The sequence below is a fragment of the Nanorana parkeri genome, unplaced genomic scaffold (assembly GCF_000935625.1).
Source record: "Nanorana parkeri isolate BGI_ZX_2015 unplaced genomic scaffold, ASM93562v1 scaffold657, whole genome shotgun sequence".
Classification (NCBI taxonomy): Eukaryota; Metazoa; Chordata; class Amphibia; order Anura; family Dicroglossidae; genus Nanorana; species Nanorana parkeri.
Window position 1 is genome coordinate 765405 of NW_017306925.1, and position 14605 is coordinate 780009.

Below are 14605 nucleotides of genomic sequence, written 5' to 3' on the forward strand. Positions count from 1 at the left end.
GGGGGGGATGGGGGACTTGGGGATGTGACCATATTTCATTTTACACCCTGAATATGAGTGTAACATGAAACATGGTCTGAAAAGTGAAGTTATTCTTTAAACAACTGTTTGAAAGCTACATACAGGCATCGAGGTGTTTCCTGAACAATTACATCATCCACCTTAGCCAGTTCGTAAGTGAGTGGTCTAAAAACAACAGGCCAGATATAGGCAGAGGAGGTCTTCACTGAACATTCTCTTAGATAATCCATATCTTTAAAATAAAGGCCAGTTGTACAGACATAGCAATAAAGGCAGCATGACATACAGCAAACAGTGTATGTAACCTAATACATTACAACATCAGCTGCGATTAGCACGTACAGAGCTGTTAATGTCTAGGCTGAGTAACGGGAGCCCCAGCATAATAGGACCGTAGGGCTATTAAAGGCAGAAATGACTAGTTATACTCAGCCATGGAATAGAGCAAAATAGCAATCTTCCTAATTGTAATGATGCACCGTATTTTTGATGGGTAATTTACAAGGCTTTGTGGTGATAAATCTGTGATTGGATAATGCATAGAAGAAAGCTGCCTGCATTGCACTGTATTCATTTGCCGTCCCAGACGCTATCTGCTACCGGTAGAAGCAGTGTGTTGTTGTGTAAATGGTTAAATGGCTGAGACTGAGAGATGCTGTCGCGCATTAAGTGCATAAAGTGGCCAATATTTCATAAGCTGATACACCAGAGGGGACAGGGAAGGGAGCTTTAAAAGCTTCTTCATTTTCTTTTTTTTTTGGTGTTGTATTGATACAATGGTAGATGTTTGGAATGTGCAGATAAAACGCCCACTTTATCAAATTTGAGTATTTGAGCATTGGTCTGGATTCTGCAAATGTAAAAAGTGTCTTGACAATTGTGCTGTTACCGCTGGTAGACACAAGGGGTTTGATATATATACTGTGTGTATATATATATATATATATATATATACAGATTCATGAAGGAATGAGATACTAGATTTGTGGGAAATCACGTCTAAATCTCTGTGTACCCGTATCTATTTTGCCCAGTCTAGAGGTGCCTGTTTGAGTAGCTATGGCAACATAAGTTGCAAAAATTCCTTCTATAATGAAGGAATTCTATGAAGATACAATAAAGTTTGTTTTCAAGTACCTCTATAGGTATAATTTGCATGTAAATGTCCTTACAACAGTGCATAGCTTGTCTCATCGTGTCCCAGCTGAGATATTCGCACTTGTATTTACTGTATATGCAAATAGCAACTTTCTGCAAAATCATTAACTGAGCCTGCCAGTTTTCCTTTAACTGATACCAGTTAGTGTAACACAGGCTTGCAAATATTGTATGATCAAGCAGACAGGATGTGTTCTGCATCAGCGTAGGATGTAGAAGATTTTGGAGATAAGCTGGCTGTAACTGACAGCACCTTCTGCTCTCCTAACTGCAATCAATATGGTAGCATCATTACTGCAATTTCTTATGATTATGGTTATCAGGCACTTTTCACTCAACTAAAGGCGCTTTTAATATAAGGGTTTTTGAGAGTTTAAATTTAAATTGTTTCTAAATATACTTTTTATTGAAAGAATAAGATAGGTACAGTAGTCAGACATGATCACAATTAAATTACATCCTTTCTCCTCCCTAAAAAATTATACAAAAATAAAAAATGGTCAGTGTTACTGTAGAGAACCATTCTCTGCGTAGTTTGATATCATGTGAGGGGTTGGTACGTGACTTAAAAGAGAACTATGGGGTAAGTGTTTTCCCCGTAGTTCTCTTTAGGGTCACGGGAGGACATATACTCCAGTGACCCAGCTGGGACGGATCCCGACAATACTGTTGAGATCTACCCAGCTGTGTGAGTGACAGCGGGCTCTGCCTATCTAAAGGGCAGAGCCAGCTGTGCCCGCCCCCTCCCCTGTTTGTTCCTCCACTCAGTGCTGGAGAATCGGAGAGGGGAGGGGGGAGTCCCTGCGGGGAGCTGTGACTGACAGTCACCTGCCTCTGCAGAGAGATGAACGGGAAGTGAGCGGATCGGTGCATGTTTCTGCTCACTTCCCGATCTATAGAGCCGATCTGGGACAGCTTCTTTGTCACAGGTCAGCTCTAACTATGAGGATGAGTGGAAATCACTCACCTCATAGTTCTCCTTTAGTAGATCTTTTTTCCTAATTGTTTTTACATTCATGCTCGTTAACACATGGCATGCTCCTCTTTCTTCAGCAAACAGAAGTTGTCAGGTGGCCACATGGTTACAAGCTGTCCAGTGCTAGGAGAGATCTGTGAACCCTTAATCATGCTTTTCCATACAAAACACAGTACAGCACAATACAATACAATGTGCAATATCTCTCTTTGCAAGTCCAAGTTTGTTAAAGGAGATCTAAAGTTACAGCATTTGTTTTACTTCTAGAACATCAGCATTATAATAGCAATACAAATGATAGTTAGGTTTGATGATCCGATATAAATTTACTTCAAAAATCTCATTAGGTTTTGTAATGCTGCCTGTCTGTTGGACATCTCTTTCAACAGCTTCCTGTATTCCCTGCACATGGTTTACTTTCTAAGGAGTACATATCCTACCGTATCTTGCTGCCTGCAAGGAGTGATGGTTTGTCCCCTGAAACTGCTCCTCTTCAGCACCTCTGTAGTTCAACCAGCAGGCTCTGTGAAATGGGTGACACAGTAGTGCATATGCACAGGGCATAATGAATATGTGCCACTGCATCATAGGAAGTAAATCCTATGGGATTCTTCATAAAGTAAATATATAACCTTCAAGGTTCTGATTAATAGGAGAAGTCTAGAACTAATGGAAATTCAGTGTGGAAATCAATATATGAATGTAAATTTTTTAACCATAGATGCTCTTAAGCACTGATACAAGGAAAAATTATTGTGATCCGTGTCCGTATTCGAAACTTTGAGGTTGATATACTAAAGGCAACTAAGCTGGTCACTTTGCAAGGGGCTTTGCACTGTGCAGAGGAAGTTTCCCCTAAGTTTAGTTTAAGGGGAAGCTCTGCTTACTTCCATTAACCAACCACGTGCAAGCAAAAATACAGATTTTTTTCAATTTCCTTGCACATGACGGTATTCTTAGCAAAGTCAAATTTCACTGTATGTACTAAGCTAAGGGGAAACTTCCCCTGCAAAGTGAACAGCCTATGTGTCTTTAGTAAATCAACCCCTTTGTTACAAGTCTCTTTGGCCAACATGTATGACTCTATATCAGCCCTCTGGGGTTTATTTGCAGAGCCATTCATGATCTGCAAATCTTTGAATGTTCATTCTGTGTGAATAAAGGCAAAAATCAACATTCTTTGTATATTTTCTGTTCAGGTCGAATGTAATGTAATACATTATGACCACTAGATGGAGCTGAGTAGCATAGGAAATAAATACTTATAAATCATTTTTGATATGCTCCTTAGCTCCATCTAGTTGTCACCAGAACAGAAGTTGATGGTAAATCAACTTCTTGTGACATCTGTCTAAGATGGAAATTCCCCTCACTTTAGAGAGATTTACTCTAATTTCCTGTTGTGTTTTTAAAACATAAAGTACTGTAAATGGAAATGTTCCCAGCTGGACATAGTTAATCTAATATAAACTTCCTTACTCTTGTGGCTATATGTGGTTAATGACTAAAGAGCTATCTGACTGGTCATGTCAAGCAAGATGACTTAGTTACTTACTTATTTATTTGGTGCTAAAGCTCCTAATGTGTCTTACCAATATTAAAAAAGTCACCTTATTTACTCTGTACCCCTCTCTGGTATCCCGACTTCTTACAGTCCTATTTTCTGGCATCTTCTCCAATTTATCCAGCCACCTCAATGTAATCCTATGTATTTCAAATACTGGTTTACTGTACATATCTCTAAGGTCACTGTATGTTCCTTTCCAATCTTCTTAGGGGCTCCTCATCTGAAGCGATTCTTATCCAGGTTTCTGAGTCATGGGTCACTATTGTTCTCACCAATATATGCAAAATGGTCAAGTTGACTACTACCTGGTGACTACTGTCTATCTCTTCTCTCCTGTTACTTTCCTCTGTGTAACTGATTCAAGACACTTAGAGCTCAGAAATTTTTTTTTATTGTCTCCATCCAAATGAAAAATTCATTTTTTTCATATAACATTTTCAGATGAAATAATAAATGTGGATTTGGGTGAAGTTCACCTTGAGGCTCATGTGTGCCATATCTTGTTTTAGTCTTATAAGTCCTGCCTTGAGGTCTTGCAATCTTCAAGGTAAAGTATCAACATATGTATGTTATGTAGTTACAATGACAATAATGTATCCACTGGGACTTTTATTTTGTAGTAATTATTTGGAGACTTGTTAACTCTACAGTTAAGGTATAAGACCCTATTAAGAAATGAATGAGAAGAAGAACTCAAATGTGACAACTGGAAAATGTGCTCATTATGCAGCCCTTTGCCCCAGAGTAAAAGGAACAGCTCTTTAACTTCCCATATGCTAAATGAAAGAGCACAGGAATCAGAAGTAAAAGACTTGGCAGGGACACCTATCTGACAATCACTGCAAGTATATATCACTAACTTAGCAAACAACTGTCATCTTATGTCTTTGGCTAGCTTAACATGTCAATACAGTGGTACCTTGGTTCACAAACGCTTCTGTTCGCGAACAATTCATAGTTACATAGTTACATAGTATTTGAGGTTGAAAAAGACCGCAGCCTTCTTCCCTGCTCTGAAACATGGTCGTGGCTTCCTCTAGTCGACATCACGGTTTGATCACAGTTTGATTCGATTCGCGACCAGAATCGTGGAACGAATTAAGTTCGTGAACCGAGGTACCACTGTATGTCTGTGGACTTAAACATTTGATATCACACTATGGAAGAATCAGGACATCTACACTATTAACAAAGGAAAAAGGGGAGTTTATTATCTTTCCCTATAAATTACCTAAGGCCTCCTTCTGCAACCATTCATAGACCTGATTCAATGTTCTGCTCGTCTGGTTTTTATATCCGTACTTTTTAACCTAAATGACAGTATAATGTGCAAAACCATTGTATTATACTTTTCAAGTCATATTTCCCCAGAAATAAAGAAACAAAATCAGCGGAGTTAATGACCCGATCAAACAGGAATCCTCCATCCCCGGTTGCAGGAATTTGCAATCGGCACGTCTATCTTCTGTCTGATGCTGCTCTCACAGGACTCTGAATGGCTTGTTACTTAATACATATGTATTTTAAGCACTTATTTTACTGGAACGTACATTAATATGTAGCATCCTCATCATGTAAAACAGCCTCCCAGTTGTGTCGCTAAGATAAGCATCGTTTTTTGTTTTTTTTTAAACAAAATATACAAGATCCTGGAGTGCTGTTTGCATTACGGATTTGTTTCTAGCTGTTCAAACAGAACTAGTGCAGCTGCATGTTGTTGATGTTGTACTTTGACAGCTTCCTGTCTAAAGGATTGCTTTATTATAAAAAAAATCAGATAATTTAAGCATTAAATCTTGAACATAAGCCAGTCATCTAAGGCATCGTTCTTGTCGGAGAGTTGGACCTGGATTCCTGAAACGGTTATAAACAAACCCCTTCATTTTTCATCAGTTTGCAGTTCAGAGTTAGAAGTGTCATTATTCTAAGCTCAGGTCCAAAACAAAGAACAAGTGAAAAACTGTGATAAACATTTTTTCGAAGTCACAAAAACCGACAGAAGGAAATTTCACAGAAGCCGTGCACAGAGAAAGCGTGATATATTCTCACCGTTGCATCAGAATACTGTAAAAAGAATAGAAGCCTTATCTCTAGCGCACCCCCATCCCCATTTTCTATTTCGCTATCGCAGACACTCATGACAGGATTTCTGTTACAGGCCGTCAGAGAGACGGACAGTAGACGACCAACACCGAGCAGGTCTTCCTTTCAAAAGGCAGCCAAAGAAAGCATTGATATTCCTATCGCTTAAGTGATAGCTAAGAGTTTCTGCCAAGGATGGAGAGGACTTGACAAGGACATCCAACAGGATGAGTGAGCAACGCTTGGAGAGGATGGGAGGAATTAATTCAAATAGAGGGACAGATAAGGAGAAAACTTTAATTAGAAAATGTCAGGAAAGAGAAGGAGGTTTCAAAATAACATACATATAAAATAAATCACACCAATGGCTATAGCACTCCCCTTCTGTGTTGTCATCATCATAAACACTTTGTGACCATAACATTAGGAATACCTATATCTATTATATAAATTGTCTTCTGCCTCATCAGTGTTTGTCATGTGACTTGTGCTGCCCAACCAAATAACTTAAATGGCCTTTGAAGTGCTTTACAAAACGTAAGAGGTGTATGAAAAGGCAAAATCAGCACCTGATACATTTTAAAAATAAGGAAAGAGACCATAAAATGTGATCAGAGAGTTGGTGCAAATGATTTGGGAGCTAATAGACTCTAAAAGGGCATAAGTAATAATGTGATATCCAGAAGGTCTAGTGCACTGGAAAATAAGAATTAAGTGTGCCTAACATGGTTTCTTAGGATTATGAAGTCAGACAGCAGGCAATCAAATAATTTAACAGGTTTACAGCATACTGTGTGTCATAACTGCTTTGTCTTTTGCATTGCATTGCATTGCATTGCAAAAGAGAAGAGCAGTCCAAACACCACTAACATCCACATGTAACAGGAAAGTACATCTCCATTTCACTAGGAATGGTGGGAGGGCCTTCGGGAAGTACAATAAGAACTGGTTAGTTCTTATTGAGGATTAGAGGATTCCTGCGTTTACCAGGATGCTAGGGTATGGTTATGGAACCAACTGCATGAGTATTATACATCCTTACCACAAGGGACTACAATATAGAAAAGTAGATGGAGATTTTGTAACAATGTAATGCTTTCTATGCGTGGGTTTAGGCCCTTTAAGAAGGCCCAGATAGGAGAACATCATATCGGTTCAGATTTCTCAACCATTATTATCATTTACCTTTAAACAAAGTACGCTGTTAGCAAGATATAGTAAGATATAGCACAATGCCACCGTTTTAAAAGCAGCTTTATGTTTCCAATATCAAGATAAAAATAAGTTGTTCATGGGGACTTCTTCTTCTGTCCACGTAAAGATACGCCCTTGCTAAATCCAGCCCCTATGTTATGCAACTGTCAAATGCAAGTGTCCTTAACGTCTGGCATTTGAGAGCAGGGGACAGACTGTGGCATTGTGAGGCAATACCACGGTGTTAGGTGGCCTCAAAGTCACCCAGGGTTCTCAGCCAGAGGGGCTGAGTGGCTCCAGGAAGACATTACTGGTACCAGGAGAGAACTGCCTTTTCAGTTCTTTCTGGGTTTTCTGGATCAAGGTTGGGATCCTGGAGCCAGGAGATTTCTTAGAGCTCTGGGTGGGAAGAAATCTCCATTCCTGGGTCCATGCTTTGGTGGTGACCAGCACCTGATTGTGCACCTGTTTACATCCCTCATGAAGTGTGTGCTGGGATGTGTTCAGGGCCCCACCTGTGAGTCAGGAGAGCTCCACCCCGGAGTCAGTGTGGAGGCCAGTGCAGCAGGGAGCTGCGGGTTTGTGAACCATATTGAGAGGATTGGCATGTTATTGCCGTTGTCTGGAGGAACCAGACAGTGGCCCTAAAGATTGAGGCCGGAGCAGCAGTGCTGCGAGAGAGACTTGTTAAAAGACTGGGACACCTTGAGTGTACGTGACAACTCGAGGATTGGTGAGCCCCTATCTGTTATGCTACAGCAAGCTATTTATGTTGGATTTCGTGTTATCTATCGTTTTGAAAGCAAATAAACTGCATTGTACTTGCACCTCCGGTCTTCAGTGGAGTGTCCTTGTTACAAGACACACTAAGGGAGAGGGGCTTACGTTCAGTTTTAACTGAATGTAAGGTCCCATGTGTTGCCTGGGTCACAAATGCAAGGAGCCTCAACAGTTAGTAGAAAAGTATCTAGGTATTTGCAGATAAAATAATGTGCTGTACTTGAGTGCTATTGTTACCTCAGAATCAATTTCCTTTCAACAAACAATTGTTTTTTGTACATTATATAATGATTCAACATAACATAATGTTCAGTGAAAGCCCTTGGAAACATATATAATAGCCTAATGAAGACATATTGCACCTCTCTGGGAAAAAATTAATTCAACATAAACATGCATATATTCCTTTGAGTATATATGTACATATGTATTTACCCAGTGAGACACAGTAACAAGCCTTGAAAAGAGCTCTGAATTTGCATATTCATTTGGTTTTATTCACTTGGTGCATGGATAAAAACACACCATGACCTCTTGGAGGTAATCTTGGCAAGATTACTCTAATCAGAACAAGAGGGCTGAAGAAGCTGATATTCTTTGCTGTGTTATTATCAATGCTCATTTAAAGAAAAAAAAAAGACACTAGAGAGAGAAGGGAGAGGGGCATTTTCTTGTATAGTGAGAATTGGACTTAGCAAAAGGGAACCCCTTACTCACAAGGGCTAACAGGTTTGTAAACTATGGGGTCTATTCACAAAGCTGCCGAGGGCAGCCGAGTGAATGACCGATCAGAAGTGAACAGCATATAGGCTTGCAAATGTGATTACATTAATTGGATTGAGTTATTAGGAAACAAAAGCATAAACAGTTATAATATGCTTTGCTTGTTTCTGATGTGTCTTGCAGCCTTACATGCACTTCTAAATCAGAATAGATAAGCTGCTTTGGCCGCGTTGCCTCTGTAGCAACCCAAAAGGCATGCCAGGGTTTACCCAGATTTTATCATTTTGTAATGCTGATGCTTGCCCACCCCTTCCTGCCTTTATATTTCAATTAGCTAGTGAGGTAACTCATCATAGTGGAAGGTGAAGTACTAGCATAACCAGGACCAGAAAATGATCAGATCAAGGAAGTCCAACAGGTCTGAGGTAAAATTTAGAATGCTCAGGGAAATCAGGCATAGGAAGAAAGAAGAAAGAAGGTAGGAAACAGGAGTTGAAAACTAGAAGGCACAGCCAAGTATAGAGGCACAGGAACTCCGCAATGGCACAGTAACTCTGGTGTCTTATTATGGATCATGGAGTATGGATCATGAAGTGTGCACCTTGGCAAAGATAGCAGCAGAAGGAGCAAACACTGTAGCAGGACCTGCAGCTTCAGCTGTAATATTTCTGTCCCCACAGGTTCACTTTAAAGAATGGACATAGTGATATACAGTATTTGGTAGGAATGCAGCAATACCGTTTTTTCAGTATCGAGTACTGATAGTTTTTTTCCGGTACTCGCCGATGCCCAGTACTGATACCTGTGCCCGATTATGTTTTATCGAAAGAACACCGGCTTCATTTGCCAAGGGTGTCTGGCTTCCTGACCAATCAGGAAGCCTGGACACGAGTCATGACATGCCGCCTAGCTTGCTGATTGGTTAGGCCAGGCTGTCTACCAACAAGTGAAACTGGCTTCCTAGTCAATCAGGAAGCCAGGTGGCATATCATGACCTGCCTTACGGCTTCCTGATTGGAAAGGAAGCCGGCTTCATGCTCCCTCGGCACTGCCGGTCAGATGGAGATCTGCCTCTGACCGGAAGTTCCGGTATCGGAGGTAAGTATTGGAGCATTTGGCGAGTACAAGTACTCGGCCAAATACTTGGTATCAGCACCGATATCGGTATCGGTGCATCAATAGTATTTGGTAAGTAATGCCTCTCCCTAAGCATAAATATTGGTGGTGTAATAAACTAGGGGTGTGCATAGTCAGAAGTAAATGTATGATACCATAATACATTACACCAGATAAGGGCTAACTAAAGACGTTTCAACAAAGTAAATTGTAAATGATCTACCTATAGTTATTTGCTATATACTGTTTAATTTAAGGTACAAAATAAAAATATATAATGTATTTTTGTTAAACTTGCCATTGTAATACCCTGATCTCTTAAGCTAATATGTAATTCAGTATAAAGTTATCAGCTCTTAGTAATTTGCAATTAGTTCTCTTTATCTAGTGCTATAATTTTGGCAATTTTCTTTCAGGTACCCGCAGTATACAACATTTTCTTACCAAACAGCTTGTCTTTTGCCAATGCGTAGAGGATGCGAGAAGCTCCAATAAGGTTGCTCATGGAAGCTGAGAGAGTAGAACAGTAGATCCCAATTGTGACAAGAGGTGGACAGATGTTAATATCCCTTAAGAAGCTATAATCATTCTGCAACAAAGTCCTGGAAGGTGAAGGACAATGAATTAGAAAAAATGAGATCAACATTGGTATTAATGCTCTGTTGAAAGTAGCATTAGATGAATCATAATACTTTAAATTAATAGATGAAAACACCTTTTTATTTTCCTATTCAAGTATATCACTTTTATCTGTAGGCACCATTTGAAAAAGATCTAGGGTGTTATTCACTAAAGAGCCAAAATATCCAGCCGTAGCTTCGGCTGATCCTTCGGCTCTCTTCGGCCGCCCCTGCCCTTCGGTTCTTAGCTTCGGTTCACAATAGCCCGTACAGCAGCCGAAGGCAGCCAAGTGGCCCAGCCGATCGGAAGGCATATGGTTTGGCTCAACTGAGCTGAAGTGACAGCCGAAGCATTGAGAAAGGTCGGCCAAAGCCAACCGAGCTCCACGCAAATGACAGCTGGGCGGAGCCAGCCGTGATCTCAAATGACCTGGGGACGCTGATCTGTCATTAAACAATGACAACTGGGCAGAGCCGGTCGTGACGTCACGGCCGGCTCCGCCCAGTTGTTATTCATTCGCCAGGACCTGGTAGAAGAATCTGGCAGGTGCTGGCCAATAGGAAACAGTTGGGCTGAGCTGGCTGTCACCGTTAGCTCCGCCCAATTGTTTTTCTTTTGCCGGCATCTGCCAGATGCTTCCTTATGCAGCAAGAGTCCGTCGCATGCGGTTTTTCTTTAAAATATATATCTTTTTTTTATTTTCTTATTTTTTTACATTTTTTAAATTCTTTTGCCACTTTTTTTCATTCTTTTCACATATTTTCTATTCTGCTCGGTACCTCGTAGGTACCTAGCAGAATAGCCGAGCCGAATGACCAAAGGCAGCTGATGTACGACTGATTTTAGCCGATGTACGGCTGAAATCAGCCGTACAAGACTAAAGTGAATAGGGTTTGGCTCACTTCACTTCGGCTGGGTTATTCACTCACCTGCCTTCGGCAGCTTTGTGAAAACCCCCCTAATGTTTGCCTGTTCAAATATGCTAAACAAAAGTCAACAATTTCCATAGGGCATACTTAATTTTTTTACTGCACATCATTCTGATTGTTTCTACATCTAAAAATCAATGAAAGTACTATATATTCTCTTTAAACCAGCAGGTCATTGCAAACTCTCTTGTTGCTACCTCAACCTTGACACAATTTATGATACCAAGGTGATTAGATTAAGGTGGCGGAGTTACCCATGTGGCTATACATGCTGGAGTATGTTCCTGACACTCATTAGAACTGAAGAAGCAGCTTAGATAAGTAGGGAAATGTCTTCAGCATTTCAGGGCAGGTCCAGTTGAATCTGATTAGGTACTACTAGTTTAGGTATAATTTTTCATACTAAAGAAAAAGAACAGAAAGTATAGCAAGTCATGGCAAAAAAATGTGTATTTATTTATCTCTTTTTTTAGCTATAGTTAGAAGAAATCCAATTAGTTCCTACACGTTACTGAACTTTGCACATTACCGTTTCTCTTTGCCCACTAAATAATATTGGCAACTCACGAGTAATGTCGTATTTTAACTTATTTTGCTTTTTATCCCCTTCATGACTGAGGCCCTTTTTTCATTTTTTGCACCCATGTTATATTCCACATTTTAGGCCTGAAAATGACGTAAAACCCCCCAAATTTCTTGGATGAAAAAAACACACCTAAAGGCATTTGGCATTATTTGTTTGTAGATATGCAGCATAATGAGTGTGAAATGATGCCTGCATTTTTATTTCCATCTTCTAAATAGTAATATATTTTTCCAACTCCAGTTGAACAATCACACAAACTAGAAGTTCTTTAAAGAGAACTAGTCATGACTGGACTTATGCTAGACTTTAAAAATTCAGTCTTAGAGTGAAACCAGCTAAAACATTTTGTTTTGGTGTTTTGGCTAGAATTGGAAAGGGTTAAAAGCGTCTGTAATTATGTTTTCTTTATTGCTGTCTGTGTCCATGATGGACAGATTTACCCTCAATTCCTTTCCAAGTGACAAAGTAGCAGTAAACACTTTTTTTAAGAAGAATGGGGAAAGGTAAGGACCTCCATCTGATTTCTACTGCTGTCTGCTTAACTTTGCATGAATTATGTTTTGAATTGTATAACTGTAATGTCTCCCTTATATTGTAAAGTGATGCGTGAACTGTTGGCGCTATATAAATCCTGTATAATAATAATAATTTGACCCTTTTGAATAACTAACTTTTTCTGATCCTCACTCTTAGCTTTGAGAACCAGGAGCCAAAGGTCCCCTATAGTTAGACAGTTGTTTTCCTGTCAATTCTCTAGCCTCATAGTAAGGAAGTTGTAAGCATGATGTCAGAAAGATGACCTCTGACCCCTGACTCTCATAGCTAAGGGTCAGGCTCAGACAAAGTACATAAAGCTGAATACTTGCTAAATAGTTCACTAGGCTGCGAGCTCGCACTAGTAGAGCTACATACAGTTACTAAACTCTTATATAAGCTTTAACATGTTGAGGTGATTTCAAAAGTATTTTCATTACAATAATATCTGAGCTGATCCTGCATCAAAGGTCCTTGTTACAGTGATTTCTTGTATGGAGTGACAGTTGTTTCCCAGCTGTGCTCCATCACTGTCACCTAGTCTCATGCACCCCTGATGGAGACCACAAGCAACCCTATCTATGCAAATTGTCCAGGTATGTTTCACAGTTGTCACCATCAGGTAGCTCCATTCTGAAGAAATAAGTGCAGCCGTTGCTGGAGCACATGCACATTGCCATGCAGTGACTACAAAGAGGCTGGATATCAGAGGTATAGAGATGCAAAAATGGGGAAAAAGAAGGTGAATAAAAGTATATTATTTTGATTTTTTTATGCTGGCAGTTGTTTATGACGCTTTGTGCTTTAGCAAACTAAATGTTATCCAGTTTGGGTTTGGAATTACTGTAATGTAACATAAATAATTTAGTATATGTATATATATTTATATACATAAACAGGATTTCCATGTTTTCGGAAGTTATCAATCCCCTATGATCCTTCGCCTTATGGTAGTCACACCACAGAGTGGTGGCAACAAGCATTTCAGAATGAATCTGTCTTTTTTGTATTAGTGATGATAGCAGTTTACACCGAGTGGCCAGATTATTATGACCACCTGACGTTTGTAGGCAAATTAGCGATAATTTCGCGCTGAAGTTGCTAGAGGGCCAGACCATTATAAATAGGGAAGCAGGTTGTTTACCACGACAGTAGAAGTGATTTTTTTCTCAAGATATGGGTAAACAACGCGATTTAACAGCCTTTGAACGTGGGGTGATTGTTGGCGCTCGGAGCCATGGAGCGAGTATCAGCAAAACAGCAGAATTCGTTAAATGTTCAAGAGGGGCTCATTGTTAAAGTGTTTAAAGACTGGACTGTCAGCCAAAAAAATCTGGGTCTGAACGTGCTAATTGTGGCCGTCAGCGACTAGTCAATGTTATGGCAGAACGGAGAGTGGCAAGACTAATACAAGACAACAGAAGGGCAACAGTGCATCAAATTAGTGGTGTCAGATTCCTTGCATCACCTTTCAACATCTCGTGGCCCAAGGAAGTACTGATAGGGTGGTCATAATAATTTGGCCACTCAGTGTATATGGGCCATTATTTTGGTTCACATCCACATGGCAAGCAAAGAAAACAGAGGAATTGCTCAGTAGCTATTTATCAAGAAGTGTTGCCACTCCCCCCTGTTTAAAAATGATATGGAAGGGTAGGCATTTTTTTATTACATATACAATAGATATATCACACAGTGACGTACTGAATTCCTAATCTGCCTTTTTTGGTCACATCCTCCCCCCGCCAATACCACCAGACTAGACTGTGTGATGTCTGCCTACCTGCCTTTTATCCAGAGAGTGCTAGGGGTTATCACTTCCATTATCACATGGCAGTGGCAGTCCTTGAAAGGGCAAAACACTTAAAACCAAAGACAAGGTACATAAGCACATTTTCTATGATTACCACTAATACATGAAAGGCTTTTATTTAATGGGAGCTTGAGTGAAAGCAGAACACAAATGAAAGCAGAGTATTAGCCGTTAAACTTGGATCTGGCTGTCTCTGGCAGGTAAAAGGTTAAAGGAAGAATAATTTGAACCTTTTACTTATAACAGAAATATAAATATGAATGACACACATGGGCTTCTGCATGTTGGTGAATTATTACTGTGCATTAAGATATTAGGATGTGACAGCTATAATTGTAACACATTTCAGTCCCTTTCTTGTTAATCAAAAGTGCAGAAATAAATGTTATTTATGAGTGCACTTTCCAGCACTGGAAATTGGTGGGGGGGCGAAGGCCCCCTCCACCATCTCCTCCGCCGCCTACGCATGTCACAATAAGAATCACATTGCCCCCTCCGTTAGCGT

General features: G+C 40.0%; 1 protein-coding gene across 1 annotated transcript in view; it reads right to left on the reverse strand.

Annotated features, from left to right (window-relative positions):
* Positions 1–14605, reverse strand: part of LOC108792550 (solute carrier family 12 member 9-like) — a 165820-nt gene that overhangs the window by 75886 nt on the left and 75329 nt on the right. Inside the window, exon 7 of the mRNA XM_018563348.1 lies at positions 10062–10219. Within this exon, the coding sequence (XP_018418850.1) occupies positions 10062–10219 (158 nt within the window). The remainder of the gene's footprint in view (positions 1–10061; positions 10220–14605) is intronic.